At 45.0% G+C, this 19,694-nt stretch overlaps 1 protein-coding gene across 9 annotated transcripts in view; it reads right to left on the bottom strand.

Moving 5' to 3' along the window:
* Positions 1 to 19,694, bottom strand: part of LOC115095290 (septin-7-like) — a 194,297-nt gene that overhangs the window by 18,466 nt on the left and 156,137 nt on the right. For all 9 annotated transcript variants that reach the window (XM_029608775.1, XM_029608776.1, XM_029608771.1 and 6 more), the window contains 2 exons: positions 16,176 to 16,311; positions 12,115 to 12,260 (listed from right to left, as the gene is read on the bottom strand). In XM_029608775.1, the coding sequence (XP_029464635.1) occupies positions 12,115 to 12,260; positions 16,176 to 16,311 (282 nt within the window). The remainder of the gene's footprint in view (positions 1 to 12,114; positions 12,261 to 16,175; positions 16,312 to 19,694) is intronic.

The raw sequence follows: 19,694 nt of genomic DNA, 5'->3' as shown, positions 1-19,694 counted from the left end.
ATTTCAAAGTCCATTGAGTTATTCTCATGGCCAGCCTGACCATAGGAGTGACGTAGACCGAGGAAGCCATGTGGCCCAGCAATGTTAGGAATTGATGGGCTGAGGCTGTTACTTTTGTGTGCAGAGACGAAGCTAGCTTGGAGAGTGTGATTGCGCGGTAGTTGGGCAGGAAGGCCTTTGCGACTGTGGTGTCCAAATCTGCTCCGATGAAAGTAAGATGGAGTCAGGTGGGATTTTTGGTATTTAATGAGAAATCCCAAAGATTATAGCAGATTGATAGTGAACTTGAGAGCGTCGAAAGCTCCTTGCTTGGATTGGCTCTTGATGAGCCAGTCATCCAGGTAAGGAAAGACGTGTGTGCTTTTCTTGCATATATGAGCCGCAGCCACTGCTAGGCACTTTGTAAATACATGGGGTGCCGAGGCAATCCGAAAGCAAAGACCCGGTACTAAAAGTGTTGATGTCCCACTAGGAAACGTAGGTAAGTGCAATGATGTGGGAATATTACAATGTGAGCGTAAGCATCTTGAAGATCCAGAGAACAGAGTCAATCTCCTCTTTGCAGAAGGGGAAGCATGGTGCCCAAGGACACCATCCTGAATTTTTCTTTTCGTAGAAATTTGTTGAGATTGAGGAGGTCTAAGATGGGGTGGAGGCCACCTGATTTCTTTGGAATGAGAAAATAGCAGGAGTAGAACCCTCTGCCCTGCTGTGTCTGGGGAACAGGTTCCACAGCCCTGGCGCCAAGAAGGGTGGACAGTTCTGACTTTAGAAGACTTGTGTGATCTTTTTGCATCCACAGTGGATTGGGTGGTGAATCTGGGGGTACCATGAGGAAGTTTAGATGGTATCCCTGAGTTATGATGGATATAACCCATTGGTCTGTGGTAATGTTGAGCCAGTTGGTTATGAAGTGGTGAATTCGACCTCCTACTAGGAAATCTGGATCTGGATTTGTGGAGCGTCTGCTGTTCTCTGGATGAGTCTCAAAATCCAGAGGCTTGGCCTGATTGCGGTGGTGGATGAGGTCTGGATGTTTTGGGCTGTCGAGGATGTGCTCTGAGACGGCCTGGTTGGCCTCACACGAGATGTAGGTGGGTAATATCTGCGTAGGCGATAAAATGGTTTTCTAGGGTCCCTTCTGGTGGATCTTCTTGCAGAGCAAGGGGCCTCGGTAGTAACTGTGGATAATTGCCGCAGGGCCTCATTATGGTCTTTTAGTTGAGCCACTGCGTCTTGTATCTTGGCTCCGAATAGGTTTTCACCAGTACATGGCAAATCAGCAAGTTTGTCTTGGACTTCAGGTCTCAGGTCAGATGCTTTCAGCCAGGCCCACCTCCTGGCACTGATTCCCATTGCAGACAAGTAAGAGGCTGTTTCAAAGGAGTTGTAAGCAGTACGAACCTCATGTTTCCCAGCCTCAAGGCCTTTCTGTAGTATGTTGAGACTATCTTGCTGTTGTTGGGGAAGAGAGTCGGCTACTCCCTGAACCTGCTTCCAGAGATTCCTTTGATAATGTGTCATGTAAAGTTGCTATGCAGCTATGTGGGACACTAGCATAGAGCCCTGAAATACCTTACGACCCAAAATATCAAGGAACTTTTGGTCTTTGCCAGGAGGTGTTGAAGAGTGAGTTTGCAGTCTTCTGGCCTTCTGTGCGGACTCAACTACCACCGACTGATGGGGTAGTTGTGGCTTTTGGAATCCAGGAATATGTTAGACCAGATAAGTTGCATCTGTTCTCTTATTCACTGGCTGGACAGCACAAGGATGCTCCCAGAGACGATGTTGGAGATCCACTAGCACTTCGTGGACAAGGATAGCCATAACGTCTTTCGGAGCATCAACAAATTGGAGAATTTCCAATGTTTGTGGTGTGTCTCCTCCTCTGTAATCAGGTCAAAGGGGATTGTCTCTGACATCTCCCATACAAAATTAGCGAAGAAGAGACCTTCTTGGGAGAGATTTTCTCCTTTCTTCCGGAGGAGATTGTTCTGATAAGATGTCCTTCGTGGATCGGTGTCAACATCTTCCCATGTGTCAGAAAAGGTCTCTAGTTGAGATCCTGAGAGAGGGAAAAAGGTTGGTACTGTTGGACGTTTTGGCACAGATGGATCCTTCGATGGCCTCGATGGAAGATGCGATGGCACCGGTGTGGGTTTCGGCAGCACCGAAGGCATCGAGAGGGGAAACGTGGGCCTCTCGGTCCCGAAAGCCCTGATGGACCAGGCATTGGTTCCAGCATCGGTGGAATCTGTGTTGAAAGGGGACTGGAGTCCATGCCTTCGTCCTCTAAGGATCCCGGAATGGGAATCGGGACTTTCAGAGACTTTGCGGGTTGCTTTGGCATCGGTGGCCCAGGCTGTGTCGGGAGGGCCAATGAGTGCGTCCAGTCTTGTTAGCAACGGTGTAAATATTGATGGCTTCGGTGTCTGTGCTGGCATGGGGGCCGGCATCGATAGCTGTAAGTCTCGGAGAGCATCGAGCACTGCCTGGAGGATTAAACTGTCCAGTTCCTCCTTGAAAGATGGTGTAGATATCGCAGCTACAGGGAGAGGTAGGCTAGGCGCTACTGGCACCTCCACTGGGACTTGTGGGGGGCTCAGAACCCGGCATTGATATCGGTGGGGACAGTCTTGGTTTTTCGGGTGTTAAAGGCTCCTCTACCCGTGTCCTCTTCGCAACCGGCTCGATAGCCATCGAGGCCGATGCGATGTCTGTGCCGGCACCGGGAGTAGACTCACATTGGTGCTGGTGCTTCCCTTGGTGCTCGGTCCGGTCTCTCCAGCACCGAGGAAGATGATACAGATGCCTTAGACGGAATTGGTGACAGACGGTCACCGCTGCCCTGGTGCTCCTGGAGAGGTTTAATGACTAATTTCTTCGATGCTCCTGCCGATGACGATTGGGTGGACGTCGATGGAGTTAGCTTGATTTTAAACAGGGTCTCCATCTTGTCAAGGCGAGCCCGCCTACCCTTTGGAGTCATCTGGGCACAACTTGGGCAGTGAGAAACATCATGTGATGAGCCGAGGCACAGCACACAGACATATTGTCGTTCAGTAATCGACATGGTATGGGGGCATTCCGGACATTTTTGGAAACCTATTGCCATGATGGCAGAGGTTGCGGCAGAGGTTGATGGCCTGCAGACACCGAAAAAGTTAGGGGCAGGAACCGACCAGGGACAGTGAATTTTACTCACCGAGCGATGAAAAACAATAACATGATGTAAGACCCCTAATGAGGGAGATTTTTAATGATGTAATCTTCAGGTTTTTTTCCATGAGGAAAATTGTGTGAGAATATTCTCACAGAGCTCCTAACCGCGAGGCAAACTGCAGTGCGGAAAAAAAGAGACTGAAGGGAGACCCCTGTGGCTACAGGGATTGTGGCATGCTGGGCATGCTCAGTGTGCCAGTCAAAAGTTCTACAAACTTTGACAGAAAAGTTTTCTGTGATAGGTTCCGTCCAGTGACGTCACCTTCATGTGAGGACTACCATTCTGCTTGTCCTGGGAGGATATAGATTTCAAATTCATGCTCACTTCCTTCCAGTGGGCTATTGTACTTGCCAAGCAAACCTACTGTATTCATCTTGCCTTCCAACTTTTCACCAATGTCATCTCCCTTCTCAAATGGCTCCCATTCTTTCACTCTCTGCCCCAGCTATGACAAACTTCTTCCATGATACGGTTCGCAAGATTAATCTTGAGCTCTCCATTGGGCCCCTTTCAACTCCCCCACTTCATTTCTCTCCCCTCAGCCCCTGTCATTCTTTTTTCCCTTTCTTTCTGCAATCACCAAGGAGGAAACTACAAACTCACTATTTGTTCTTCTGATCCCATTCCCACCCAGCTCTTCAATTTTATCTCCCCTGCAGTCATCCCCCTCCATGTCATCTTCAAATCTACCACTTTCCACCGCAACCATTTCTGCTACCTTCAAACATGTTGTGATCACACCACTTCTACAAACCCCTCACTTGACCATACTTTCCTTGTTAACTACAGTCCTATCTTCCTCCTCCTTTTTGTATCCAAACTACCTGAATGTACCATTCACTTCAGTTGCACTGCCTTGACTTGCTTATATCTCAAGCCATTCGAGATCTACTCCAGTCTGGCTTCTTCCCTCTACATTTTACAGAAGCCCTTGTCAAAATCTCCATCCACCTCTTTGTGGCTTAGCCAAGGGACTTATCAATCCTCATCCTCCATGACTTATCTGTAGCTTTTGAAACTGTTGATTATCATCTACTCCTTGACACGGTCCTCACTTGAATTTCAGAACTCCATTGTACTTTGGATTCTCTTTCTTCTCCAATTGCACTTCCATGTATACTCTGATAACTCCCCCTCCACCACTAATCCATTAAACGTCAGTGTAACTGAGGACTCAGTCTTGGGCCCTTTACTCCTCTACTTACACTCATTTCCTTGGCGCTCTAACCTCCTCCCAGTTTTCATTACCATCTTTATGTTGGTAACACCCAGATTTAATTCTCTGCATCAGAACTTTCAACCATAATCCAGTCCCAAATCTCAACTTGCTTATCCAACATCACTGCCAGGATGAACCAGCGCTACCTTAAATTTAACATGTCCAAGAGACTTTTATTAACTTTCCCCAAAACCCACTTCCCTCCTTTTTCTCTTTCTGTATATAACACTATCTCTTCCAGTCCCTTTGGCGCACAACCCTAGGGTCATCTTCGACTCCTCTCTCTTCTTCTCTACATACATCTAAAACAATGCTGAAACAGTTCATTTTTCTTTCTTTCTTTATTTATTTATTTAACATTTTTATATACCGGCATTCATGTTGCGAACACATCTTTATGACTCCAAAAATCTATCCCTTCCTTTCTGAACTAACTACTAAAACTATCACCTCTAGCTTCCACTGCTGCAACTTGCTTCTCACGGGTTTCCAGATGTCCAAGACTCCCCTGAACCATCTATCTCTACCAGTTTATTCAAAATTCAGCTGTATGACTTATCTTTCCCTAATACCATCATGACAATCTAATCCTTCTTCTGAAATAACTACTTTAGCGTCCCATCCACTTCTGCCTACTCGCAAGTGCCTTTGCTCTGCAGGTCCTTACTTCTTCTTTTCTCTTATCTCTATCTAGCAAAATTGCTTACCTTGTAATAGGTGTTATCCCAGGACAGCAGGATGTAGTCCTCACATATGGGCGACATCAATAATGGAGCCCTATACGGAAAAACTTCTATCAAAGTTTCTATGAAACTTTTGACTGGCACCAGAGTGCCTACTGAGCATGCCCAGCATGCCATGATATTCCCTGCCACAGGGGTCTCCCTTCAGTCTGTTTTGTAGCAATTAGCGTTAGCCAAAAATAAAATAATAAAACGTATCGGACCCAACTCCGCGGGGTGGCAGGTGGGTTTCGTGAGGACTACATCCTGCTGTCCTGGGATAACACCTATTACAAGGTAAGCAATTTTGCTTTATCCCAGGACAAGCAGGATGCTAGTCCTCACATATGGGTAATTAGCAAGCTAGAGGCCGAGTCATTTGGGATTGAGGCAACAGTGAAGAATTGTTGTTGAAATGAATCAGCCGAAGATCACAGCAGGTTGGATGTAGGAGGAGTTGGGATTACACTGGAAACAAGTTCTTTAAGACGGATTGTCCGTAGGCTGAATCTTGTCTTCCTTCTTTGTCTAAACAATAGTGAGCTGCAAAGGTGTGAAGAGAACTCCATGTTGCTGCTTTACAAATGTCCAGAATAGGTACAGAGCGAAGGTGTGCTACTGAGGTTGACATTGTTCTGACTGAATGTGCTTTTACTCGCCCTTGAAGAGTAAGGCCTGCTTTCTCATAACAAAACTGTATGCAATCTGCTATCCAGTTTGACAAAGTATGTTTTCCCACTGCTTTACCTGGTTTGTTTGGATCATAAGATACAAATAGTTGACTGGATTTCCTTTGGACTGTAGTGCGGTTTAAGTAGAAGGATAGCGCACGTTTACAGTCCAAGGTATGTAAGGCTCTTTCTCCCTGATGAGAGTGAGGCCTTGGAAAGAATGTTGGTAAAACTATAGATTGGTTCAGGTGGAATTCCGTGACTACTTTTGGAAGGAATTTGGGATGAGCACAGAGGACCACCCTGTCATGAAGGAACTTTGTAAAAGGTTCGTATGTGACAAGTACTTGTAGTTCACTGACTCTTCTAGCTGATGTAATGGCTATGAGGAATACAGTTTTCCATGTAAGAAATTTAAGGTCACAGGTGTCTATGGGTTCGAATGGGGAATGCATGAGCCTGGTTAATACTACGTTTAGGTCCCATTGTATGCTTGGGGCATGAACTGGAGGTTTAAGGTGAGTTAAACCTTTCATAAATTTACTGACGAGAGGCTGTGTAGAGATAGGTGCGTCTCCCAGCTTGTTATGGTAAGCTGAGATTGCACTCAAATGTACTCTTACAGATGAAGTCCGAAGACCAGAGTCTGAAAGATGGTATAGGTAATCTAGTAGTGAGGTAGTGGGGCAAGTGAAAGGATCTATATAGACTTCTGAGTGCACCACAAAGTAAACCGTTTCCATTTGTAGGAATAATTCTTTCTAGTTGAAGGTTTATGTGAAGCTATCAGCACTTGAGATATAGTGGTTGGAAGGTTGAGTGGTTGTAAGATCAAGCTTTCAACATCCATGCTGTCAGGGATAGCGATTGAAGGTTGGGATGGCGCAACCGACCCTGATCCTGAGTTATGAGATTGGGAGCTACACCCAGGCGAATGGGATTCTTGACTGAGAGGTCTAGCAGTGTGGGAAACCATACTTGTCGAGGCCAGTATGGGGCTATGAGCATCATGGTCCCTTTGTCCTGTTGTAGCTTCACTAGAGTTTTGGTTATGAGCGGTATCGGTGGATACGCATATAACAGGCCTGAGTTCCAATGGCGAGCAAAGGCGTCCTTTGGTAGGCTGTTCTCCTGTCGTAGCAGGGAGCAGTAATTGTTCACTTTGTAGTTCAGATGGGACGCAAAGAGATCTATTGTTGGTTGACCCCAGCGTTGAAAGATCTTGGTTGCTGTCACTGGATCCAAGGACCATTCGTGTGGTTGGAACTGACGACTGAGGCGATCGGCTATTATGTTGCGGATGCCTGCTAGGTAAGTGGCCCGTAGAAGAACTGAGTGTGCTAGGGCCCAGTCCCAAATCTGTGCTGCTTCTTGGCAAAGGAGGTAGGAACCTGTTCCCCCTTGTTTGTTGATGTACCACATGGCTACTGTGTTGTCTGTCTGAATCAGCACAGTCTTGTGTGAAAGGCAGTCCTTGAACGCATGTAGCGCATAACGTATAGCTCGAAGCTCTAGGAAGTTTATTTGAAAAGAGGCTTCGGTTGTTGTCCACGTCCCTTGGGTCTTCAGATGACCAATGTGTGCTCCCCAGCCTAAAGTGGACGCATCTGTAGTTAATGTCACTTGCGGAATTGGATGCTGGAAAGGCAGACTTTTGAGCAAATTGTTCATTGATGTCCACCAGAGGAGGGAGGAATGCAGTTCCTGCGTTATCTGAACGTGAGTGGACAATGGTTGAATGGCTTGAAGCCACTGTGTTCTGAGTGTCCATTGCAGTAGTTGCATGGTCAATCTGGCCATCGGAGTGACGTGAACTGTGGAGGCCATGTGACCGAGTAGGGTGAGGCACTGATGAGCTGTAACTTGAGATTGATTTCGGAGAGAGTGTGCCAGGAGAGCGAGTGTTTGAGCACAGTCTTTTGGAAGAAAAGCTTTTGCTATGATGGTGTTTAAATATGCACCGATGAATTGTAGTAGGTGAGATGATGTGAAGTGGGATTTCTGGTAATTGATGAGAAACCCCAAGGAGTGAAGCAAGTTGACTGTGAGCTTGAGGGAATTGAGAGCTCCTACTTGTGTCTGACTCCTGATGAGCCAATCATCTAGATAAGGGAATACATGCACCTTTTGTTTGTGGAGGTGTGCCACAGCCACTGCCAGACACTTTGTGAACACTCGAGGTGCTGAGGCTAGGCCGAATGGGAGCACTCTGTATTGAAAATGTTGTCCTTCGACCAGAAATCGCAGGTACTGGCGATGAGGAGGAAAAATGGGAATGTGAGCGTAGGCGTCTTGAAGATCCAGAGAGCAGAGCCAATCCCCTTTTTTGAAGAAGAGGTAGCATGGTGCCTAACGATACCATCCTGAATTTTTCTCTTTTGAGAAATCTGTTGAGATTTCTGAGGTCTAGGATAGGACGCAGGCCTCCGGTTTTCTTTGGAATGAGGAAATAGCGGGAGTAGAATCCTCTGCCCTGCTGAAGCCTGGGAACTGGTTCTATGGCCCTGGCTCTCAGAAGGGTGGATAATTCTATTTTTAGGATTTTGGAATGGTGGTTCACTGTCCAAGAGGAGATTGGTGGAGTTTCTTTTGGTACAGTGAGAAAATTCAATCGGTACCCTTGAGCTGTAATGGAAAGTACCCATTGGTCTGTGGTTATGGAGGTCCAGGTGTGATGGGAAAAGGCTATACACCTCCTACTGGCAGGTGTGGAAGTGGATTGTTGGATGGGCTGCTGCTCTCTGATTGTCTTTCAAAACCCCGACATTGATGCAGTCTGAGGAGGAGGTTGAGGCCTAGCAGGCCTTTGCCTAGACTGGGGACGCTGAGCTGGGCGTGATGGTCTTGCTCGGCTGGTTGGGGGATAATAGCATCGTTGGCGGTAGTAAGGACGCCTTATATCCCTTCTAGGAAGTCTCCTGGCCGAGGGTTGTGACTCTTGAGGCAGTAATGAGAGTTGTTTGAGTGTCTCAGTGTGGTCTTTTATCGTGGCAACTGCTTCCTTAACCTTGTCTCCAAACAGGTTATCTCCCAAACAAGGAAGGTCGGCCAATCTCTCCTGTATCTCTGGTCGAAGATCGGATGCTTTAAGCCAGGCCCATCTACGAGCAGTTATTCCTGAAGCCGAGAGACGAGATGCAGTTTCAAACCTGTCGTAGGTCGCCCTAACCTCATGCTTTCCTGCCTCTAGGCCTTTATGCATCACTTGATGAAAGGGTTCCTGATATTGATCAGGAAGTGTGTGAACGAGCTCTTGGAGTTGTTTCCAAAGATTTCGTTGGTACTGGTTCATAAAAAGTTGATAAGCTGCAATCCGAGATACCAACATAGATCCCTGGAAAACTTTACGTCCTAAATTATCCATGAATCTGTTGTCCTTTCCTGGCGGTGTTGAGGAGTGAGTCTTTAACCTTTTTGCCTTTTTCTGGGCCGACTCCACTACCACAGATTGGTGAGGTAGTTGGGTCTTTTTGAATCCAGGAATTAGTTGGACTAAGTAGGTTGCATCTGACCTTTTGTTTACCGATGCAAGTGATCCAGGATGTTCCCATATTCGGTACATGAGTTCTTGTAGTACCTCATGCACTGGCACCGCCAAAATCTCCTTTGGAGGATCTACAAATTGTAGAACTTCCAGTGTTTTTTGCCTGGAATCCATCTCTGCCTGCAACTGGAAAGGAATAGTTTCCGCCATTTCCTTTACAAAGTTGGAAAAGGATAAGTCTTCCGGAGGAGACTTCCTACGGTCCTCAGGAGGTGATGGTTCAGACAGCATGTCTTCTTCTGAGGAGAAATCTGTATCGGTATCTGTGCCTGTATCTCTTGGGGACCTCACTGGTTGTGGCCTAGTAGGTATCAACGGTGTCACTTTTGGTATTGGTGGAAGTAAAGGAGACCGTGGCTGATGAGGCCTAGGAACTCCTGAGGGTGCTGGAATAGGTTCATCCTCGATGTCTTTTGGTTTTTTCGATATGGCATCGAGTAAGGTGTCAAGTTTATTCATCAGAGGTTGAAAAATAGAAAACTCTTAGGGTGGCACCGATGGAGTCATCGGTGGAATCGATGTCGGCATCGGGCGTGGTACCGAAGGCATCGGTGGCGGAATCGTTGGAGGTATCGGCATCGATGGTGATGGATCAGACGGCATCGGAGCTGGTGTCGATGGCGACATCGGTGTCGATGGCTGGACTGGCACCGCATCAAGGAGCGCTTGTCGAACCGCTTGACGGATATATCCATCAAGTTCCGCCCGCATAGCTGATGGTATCAGAGCAGCTATGGGGGGAGGCGGTGATGGCGATACAGATACCTCCTCAGAGCTCTGAGGAGGTATGGTGCCCTGTACCGGTGGGGGATCGCCCTGGTACCGTAGGCCTCGGAGACTCCGCGCTCATCCGAGCTTTCTTAGCGGAGAAGGCAGACTCCGTCGATGGCTCAGCGGGCACCGGTTCGATGGCGTGCTGGCGTCAATGCAGATGCCGATGCTTTTCCTTTTCACTGCCGGAGGTGGACGCCTTTTCAGAACTACTTGCCGTATCGATCCAGAAGGCGATGACTGGGCTGACGTCGATGCTGTTGGGAGCAGTTGAATTTTAAAGAGATGCTCCATTTTCTCCATCCGGAGCAGACGTCCTTTCGATGTCATCTCGGCGCACAAATTACAGGACCTGACGTCGTGTTTTCGCCGAGGCAAAGCACACATTCCTGGTGCGGGTCCGTTATGGACATATTTCTCGTACAATTCGGGCATTTTTTAAAAACCGAGGCCATTTTAGCCGGACGGCCATCGACTGTTATGGCTCGAAAAACCGGTGTGGAACAGACGAAAATAATGGAGAAAAACTTACCGCGATGGTATGGAAGGGAGACCCTTGCGGTGGAAAGTTTTTCCTAACTTTTTTCTAAAGTTTTGCGTGTAGTGAAAAATCACCACAGGACTCCAGGTTAACCGCGAGGCTAACAGCTCCACGGAAAAAAGAAGACTGAAGGAAGACCCCTGTGGCAGGGAATATCATGGCATGCTGGGCATGCTCAGTAGGCACTCTGGTGCCAGTCAAAAGTTTCACAGAAACTTTGATAGATGTTTTTCCATATAGGGCTCCATTACTGATGTCACCCATATGTGAAAACTAGCATACTGCTTGTCCTGGGATAAAAACCTCTCCACACAAACCCTGCTCAGACGTTGCTTCTACATTTGTCCTTCACTGCTTACTCCAGTTGTGCTTTCTACTTTGCTGACCAATTTGCCTGGAATAGCTTTCTTGAGTTTTGTGCATCATGCTGGTTATATTTGCATCCACCTTTTTGAAGCTGCTTTTAAAATCTTGAACATGGGCTCTCCTTGATCATAACATTGTTAAAATGATCAAGGTTTTCTATAATAAATGTACTAAAGTCTCTTGTCTTGACTAGACTGTAAACGCCACAGAATGGGGAAGGCCTGTTTTGTGTATCTATACAGTGGTTCATTGGTCTGCCAGTGGTATAAAAATAGTAAACAGTAGTAGCAGCAGCAGCAGTAAAGGCTGTGAAGTGCCATGTCTGTTTAATGAAGTGGCAGCAGGAGGACTAGATAAGCATGTGCGCCAGCTAGAATTGGAGGGAACCCAAGGAGTGGCAGCAGTGGAATAAAGTGGGGGAGGCATATAAACAAAGTTAACTTCTTTTTAAATTGCCTAGCCAAAAAGAAAATGCCATTTGCAATTTTTAAGATAAAGAGCAATAAAAATCTGGGACAATTCAACTTTTTCAATCCCATCTGCCAAATTTTTCATCGGCATTGAGCTAGAAACCTACTGGGTATCCGCACCTTCTCAGAAATAGAGCCCAGAGGATCAGCAGTGAAATAAAACATCATGTAATCCAGCTAATTCATTTGTGCCATGAATTCTTTAATCCAAGTAAAAACATTCAGCAAGTGTAGTCAATGTTACACACCTACTGAGAGATCACATATGGCTTGGATATTATGAGTATCTCCAATCATACTACTAAGCCTAATTAACGTCAGTGACACAGATATGCTCTTAACCGCAGTTATGGAGTTCGGTTCCCCTGATACTGCATGAACTAATCTCTCGTATCCCATGGACATATGACTTATTTAAACTTCTACATTTATTTCCCTTGTATCAGAAATGTGCTGACGTCTGGAAGTGAATACTTCCATTATGGATTTGATCAGTGTTCTGGCATCCCCCAGAATAAAACAAAATAGAATAGTCAGCCAATCTAGGGATCCAATGCCCTCTAGTGCTCAATAATACCAATGCTTACTTGGAAGCATCTAGTTTCTGTTGCTCCAAGAGACGCTGCTGGGCCTCCCAGGACATCTTCTCTTCCTCATATTGTCTCCTTTTCTCCTCCAGCTCCTTGTACTGTGCTTCTAGGTTCTTCTTCATTTGCTCGTGTCGACGTTCCAGCTAAGGAAAACAAGAGAAGCAGTAAATACCTGGTGATGAAAACACCTCCCGTGAGGGAGCAGCCGGGGCTGGGTGTGCCATGGAGACAATGTGCTCAGCCCTGGGGAAGAGGGAAAGCAGTTGCTATCCCGGTGACCTTTGTTGATCAAAGAAGCAGCACTTTGGGACAGTCTTGAAAGGCTTCCCTCCCCCGCCCAGTGAGGGGATCCTGTCTCTCTCTCTCTCTAAAGCATACCCATCTGGGATGGGGAAAGTGGGATTTAAAAAGGGGAAGAAAGGGCTGAAAACCACCGCCTCAGGAGAACAAGCCCCATGGCGCTGGCCTGGTGCAGGAGATTTATGGGTTTCCTGCCTTTCGAGGGGGGCAGCTGCAACATGGAAGTGAATCTAGGGAAAATGCTAGCTGACCATGTACTGCAACGAAGGCTGCGGTACTGGCTTTACATAATGCCAGAGAAGCTGCAAGGCAAGAAGGTTCAACCTGGCTACTGAAAATGGGGAGGAGAGGCTTTTTCCTCCATTTCCAAGACAAGGAGCCAGTCAAGCAAGGAGCAGAACATCTCTTCCTTGCATCTCACCTCCAACAACAGAAAGCTGGAGCCCTGGGAGAGTATAAAACAGGAAAGGGACACCAACGGGATGGATACAGATGATTAAAGGGAGATGTCAGAATGACACAGAGGCAAAATAAAGACAAACATTCATTTTAATACCTGCTTCCATTTCAAAATAGTTATATAATTTCCACCCATGTTATATACAATTCCTGTGTGGCAGTCCCTGCTATGCAACAATCTCTGTGTAAAATATTCCATGGGGATGGGGAAGGTGCAGCAGGGGTGATCCTGCTGGTAAAATGTGCTGTAGTATAAAGAAAGATTCAACCTCAGAGACTTCTTCACCAGCAAACAATGAACCTGGAGAGCTGGGCTGAAAATGGAGAACAGGGTTCCCCTCCTCAAAAAGGAAAACAAAAAAATCCTAAAACCATTTCAAGATTCATGCTGGTAATTTCCAACAGAAAAAAAAACACGACAAGGCTGTTAAGGAGGGGAGCAAGAGAGCTATTAATACATCTAATGGAAGGTGTGCCCATCTTTGCTTGATGGGCTAACAGCTTCAACAAAAAGCACTGCAGTGCCCACCCTCTGTTGATCTCCCCATCTACATCTCAATTTCTCACCTGCTCAGAAAAAGCTTCCTCCATTAAGGAACGAAATACTACAGATACATAAGGGGCATAAGGGTACATACCCAACCTGACTCCCTCCTAACCAAATCATTCAACTAGGTAGCCACTAAGGAGAAAGGCAGGTAAATATATACTTGATGGGAGGGTGCTTTGAATTGCTGTACAAGTCACAGAAAGCACGCACACTAGAAACTACCCAGCCTCTCCTGCTTATATCAACCAGTCCAAGTGACTGGAATCCATACAGTGATGTCTGAGCAGGACAAGAGCTGTGAGCTTCTCGCTTCTAGGTCGTGGTTACAATTCAGCTGTGATCAGCAATGCCAAGAGATCATTACCCTCTGAAAGCTATTTGGTGGGAAGTGGACCGAGACCACAAACTCCATTTTACATCAATGTTCATATCATTACAAAAAAGGCCATCACGTATGGCTTTTTCTACCCTTTATACTATATATCAATGTTCAGTGCTGTATTGTCTAACATGTACATTTTTCTCCAACTAAACTAAAAGCCACCATCACAGTTTTTTGCAAGCTCAGCAGCCAAATCAAAAAGGTATGGAGATTACGAGGTCCATATTCAGACACAGTAAGGATAGCAAAGTTAAAGATAGCCGGCTAACTTTAGGACAGCTCTTAGCCAGCTAACTCAAGTCCTCCCAGGTATGCCCCTAACTCAGCCAGTTAAATTCTAGCTAGCTAAGTACCTAAATATGCATTTAGCCAGCTAACTTCTGAGTTACCCAGCTAAATACTTTGAAAAATGAACTTCCAAATTACCCTTTCAGAACGGGGTTAAGGTACATTGGTACAGCAGTGTGGGAAAAGCTTCTTTGACAGCCAAGCATGCTATACTTGTTCAATGGTGGTGCAATATGTAAGGGAAACTTACACTACTGCTGTTTGTGCAGTACCTGTTCTGTAAATGAGTAGAGGATGAGTAGAGTGTCAATCAGCAATTTTCATAATTAATACATTCACTATTGGGAACCCTCCAACCCCACAACAGCTGTGACTGATCCTGCTCATAACTAAGTGCTCAGTGACCTAATACACATCATGAGTTGAAACCAGCTCATATAGGTGACGGCTCTCCGTGTAGGAGTGCAATGATGTCCAAATGACAGCTTTGCAAACATCTGCCAGAAAGAGATTCCCTTTTTCACAACCAAGAAGTGCCATAGGACCTGATCAGGGATATACCAGATAATTAAGATAGTACAGGTGAGAGAAAAGCAAGCAGAATGGTGAAGTAGTTAAATGGTTAGAGCAGCAGGATGAGAACCAAAGAAGCCAGGGTTCAAATCCCACTATCACTCCTTGAGAGCTCTGCGCAAGTCACGTCATTCTCCATTACGCCAGATAAGCCTTCTGGGGACAGGGAAATACCTTCAGTATCTGAATGTAACTTACCTTAACCTACCAATGAAAAGGCATGAGCTAAACAAGCAAATAAAATAAGAAAGAGGAGATTGCAGCAGTTGTACAGAATGGAATGAGGTTTGAAGTGAATCTGTATACTGGGTAAAAGGATGGGAGAGAAGAATGGAGCAGGCTCCTGGAGTGGAGCAGATCAGAGTGCTAGAGAATCCTGGGGATGGATGGTCAGGAGCAGGCATAGGAGACTTGGGGAGAATAGGGGAACAGGCAAGGACAGATATCCCTTTCATCAAAAGGGATTTTCTGGAGTGGTTCCTATTATTTGGAACCAATTGTCTAAGGATTTGCGGCTTACTCAAGATCTGATGTTTTTACATATACACTTAAAAAGTAGTTATTTTTACAGGTTTTATGATTTTATTTGTATTTGATTAGTTCTGGTTGGCGATTTATTTGGTTTAGTTTACAGATATTGTTTCATTTTTATTTTACTTTTTTGTAATATTTGTTTGCTAATGTGGGATAAGTATTTGTGCTATAATTTTCTTTTTTTTTTCTGTATTGTAATTCACTTAGAATTTGTTAAAATAAGCATGTAACAAATATTTTTAAATAAAGATGATGACAGGAGGAAAAGTCAGGTAGGAGGAAAGAAGTAGAAGAAACTATGAAGGTCAGGCAAAAGATACTATTTTTATCTAATTAGCATTTATATAATCGTTCTCTGCAATGGCTCAGAGCGGTTCACATCTTAAAAACATTCATAATTATAAAAACAGACTAAAAACTCTTAATAAAAGAACTAAAACACAGAGATCCATAAAATAAAACAGCTAGTTTTATTTTATTAAGTTTACTTAGTTTGCTAAGACAGTTGTGAAGGGATAGAGCTGGACCAGGTGAAGGAGCCTTTACAAACTATGCTATGCTACTGTCCCTTATCCTTATCTACCCAGGGTAACCCAGCTAACAAAACCAATCCAATAAGCTAAGGGAGACACAAAAGTCATTCATGCCCTTCATTCTACCCTTCCAACACTAACAGGGATTCACAATTCAGCACTATTCTTTTACCTAGAAAAAGGCATTGGCGCCCACACTCAAAAAAGGGGACGAGAGCAAAATTAAATAAAACCATTTCCTGATTTACACAAAATTAAAGCCACATCCGACAAAATCAAAGAGATAATGCAAAGAAAAAAAAAAGAAAAACAGACTGGAAAACTAGGGTAGCTATCTCCTTCTCACAATGCTGACGTAATAGCAAGTAAAAATATGTTAGGAAAACAAAGGGGTGAAATGTGACAGAAGCAAGATGAGAGGAAAGAGGGGGATCCTCACCTCTGCCTCAGAGTCTCTGAGTTTCTGTTTCTTCTCTTTCACCTTCATTTCAAACACCTGCTCCATTTCAGTCTCCATCTTCTTCATCTTTGCCACATGCTCCCTTCGCTCCTCCTCCATCTGGGCCAGAGGGCTTCTGTGAAGCAAGCATAACAGGGGTATTTGGCATTAGCAACACACTCCTTGCCGCTTGCTAAAGGTTTTACACAGTGCCTCGGCGGGAATCCTGGCATACGAGTGGAGAGCTTGTGATATAAAGACTGGGCCTGCGCATCCCCATCTTCTTAATCAGACAAAGGAGAGTGAAGGCAAAACTGTTCTGATGCAGACTCTTTACTGCACACTTCTCTAGTAATCACTAATACAATGAAGCAGTGCCTTCATCACTCATCCCCCTTCAATATTTAAGAGTTTATTACGTCGCTCTGTTTAAATGTCAAGTTAACTAAATGGACTCGATGTCCACACTAACCAATATGACATTCTTAGACATAGTTTGGAACCTATTCAAAAGCTCAATAAAATGAGATGCATCGTGTACACAGGACTGAGCCATTGAGACAAAACATTGAGGAAACTTATCTACAAACTTGGACCAATACACGAGACTACAGATCTCTCTGGAGGTGATGTTAAACAGTTTTAGGAAGAGTGTAAAAGTAAGGAATATGTGGAGAATTTTCAACCAAAAGCCAAGCTTTTCTCTCAGTAATATTATCTCATGATAAACCCTCAAGACACCAGTTCAAAAACCATAGTAATTAATCCTGTGTTGGCTCAATCAATAGCATTATATCATATCTGGTATCAGAGAGTTAGCTGTCTATCTCTCTCATTCACATATGCTACCCTATCCATCACAAGTATACAATTTATATTTAAATGTTATATGAATAGTATTTTAAATTTTGTATTAAATGATTGGGGATGATACAGCATGACAACTTATTTAGAATTTCATCGACTGGTTGCGATTGTGCATTTTCATACCCATTATCTCTATTTTGGACTTGGCTATTTACAACGGGCCCGATGCTGAAAGCGAGTTCAGCGCCAATAGCTGGATTAAGTCACTTATCTGGCTAACTCGTAACCAATGTGACAGTGGGTGGGGCAGTGGGCAGATCTGGATGCCACTGTTTAGCCAGATAACTTATCCGGCTAAGTTGCAGCTTGACTGCAGATATTCAGCTGCATAGCCATGTCGCTGAATATCCCTTGTAACTTAGCCGGATAACTCATATCTGGCTAAGTTACTTAAAACGGCCATCTTTCAGTTTTGGGCTCAATATGAATTGGTGCATTTTCTTGATTTCTCTTTTGATTATTTTTTGGTACACAGTGTAAATTCTCTCTCTTTGTCCTTAAGGAGGTATTTTAAAATAAAACAACAAAAAACCCCCACAGTATCTTCACTTTCTGATGCTGTCAGCAAGTAGAAATTACCCAGTTACTATGGCAACCCTGGGATTTCTCAAAATGTAATAGACAATAGAGGAGAAAAGCTGTACTGCACTCAAGTAATAAGTCTCAAATGCTGGCGTTTCATTCTCTGGCTTTAGGACTGGAACAGTGATCTGTTAAAAATAAATAAATAAAACACAACAGGGCTGTGCAAACCAGCACGCAAGACGTACCCTCCCATATGAACTTTTCATGCTACTTACCTGCTATGCTTTATGCATGAACAATAAATTCCCACAAATACAGCCTTATTCACAGGGAGAGCTACAATTGTTTGCACAATCAAAGCAGAAGAGTGTCTCATACCAATGCAAGATACAAGTAGCAGACAGCTTCATTACTCAATTACTTGTCAAAACCTTCCTTGCATAAGAGAACCTCACTGCTACGCAGTACCAATCATACTGCTGGGGGAATTCTGCACACAAAAATTCTGCAAACTTTATATTGGTCAAAATAGGAAAACTGGTTCTTACCTGCTAATTTTCGTTCCTGCAGTACCACGGATCAGTCCAGACTGCTGGGTTTTGCCACCCTTCTAGCAGATGGAGACAGAGAAGAACTTCGAGAGCACCCTCTCTTAACCTGGTGAGCCACATGCTGCTCCCTCAGTATTTGTTCATACCCAACCAGAAATCACTTTAAAGATAAAAAAAAAAACCTCATGAATTAACCTAATCTCTATCCTCCCCAAACAAGCAGAGGGTAAAAACAGAACTTTGAAAAAGAAAATGACCAAAAAACGGCAGTAAACGAATAGGACAGACCTATACCTCTCTTCAGGAAAATATTATAGAACATAGATCAGTTCGAGCGGATTCTTCTTCTACACCCTTCAACCCATTATTGGATGGGCGTCTGGACTGATCCGTGGTACTACAGGAACGAAAATTAGCAGGTAATAGCCAATTTTCCCTTCCCTGTACGTACCCGGATCAGTCCAGACTGCTGGGATGTACCCAAGCTTCTTCTAAACAGGGTGGGACTGCAAAAGTCCCGCTCGAACAACACTGGCTACAAAATGGCAAGCCTCCGCTTGCTGTACATTTAACCAGTAGTGTCGAGCAAAAGTGTGCAAAGACTTCCAGTAGCTGCCCTGCAGATTTCCTGCGGAGAGACCAATTGGCATTCCACCCAGCAAGTCGCCTGTGCTCGAGTGGAATGAGCTTTCAGTCCTTCTGGAACTGAGCGATCCCAACAGATATGGGTGATGCAATCGCTTCCTTTAACCAACGAGCAATGGTGGCCTTAGATGCCATCTGACCTTTCTTAGGGCCATTCCCATAAGACAAAAAGATGATCCGACACCCAGAAATCATTGGTAGCCTACTAGCCTCTAAATAGTGTAGCAAAGCACGTCTAACATCTAGACGCTTTAACTCCCTAAAATGAGGTTCTGACAAATCCACATCCGTAAATGCTGGAAGCTCCACTGACTGATTCAAGTGAAAAGCAGAGACCACTTTTGGCAAAAAGGATGGGACCGCTCGCAACAAAATACCGGACTCCGAGATACATAGAAAAAGGTTCCCTACAGGTCAGAGCCTGAAGCTCAGACACCCTCCTGGCAGAACAGATCACCACCAGAAAAAACACTTTCAGCATAAGGTCTTTCAAGGTAGCTCTTCTAATAGGCTCGAAGGGTGCATCACAAAACCCAGAGAACCAAGTTCAAATTCCAGAAAGGACATATCTGCCAGGTCGGCAGCCGCAGATGCTTTTCTCCACGAAGGAAATGCATGACATTCGGATGAGCTGCCAGAGAAGATCCCTGGATCCAGCCCCGTAGACAGCCTAACCCGGAAATCTGGGCTTTGAGGGAATTGAAGGATAACCCCTTCTGAAGACCGTCTTGCAGAAAAGAAAGGATGAAGGAAACAGAGGCATTCCGAGGATCCTCCCTCCGTGACTTACACCAAGACTCAAAAACCTTCCATAAACGGACATAGGCCAGGGAGGTAGAAGTCTTCAGAGCCTGCAGTAGAGTGGAGATCACCTCCTCCTGACATCCTTTCTTTCGCAGTCTACGCTTTTCAAAAGCCAGGCTGCAAGACA

This window comes from Rhinatrema bivittatum, chromosome 7 (genome assembly GCF_901001135.1).
Source record: "Rhinatrema bivittatum chromosome 7, aRhiBiv1.1, whole genome shotgun sequence".
Taxonomy (NCBI): domain Eukaryota; kingdom Metazoa; phylum Chordata; class Amphibia; order Gymnophiona; family Rhinatrematidae; genus Rhinatrema; species Rhinatrema bivittatum.
This window is presented reverse-complemented; position numbering and strand designations above follow the sequence as displayed.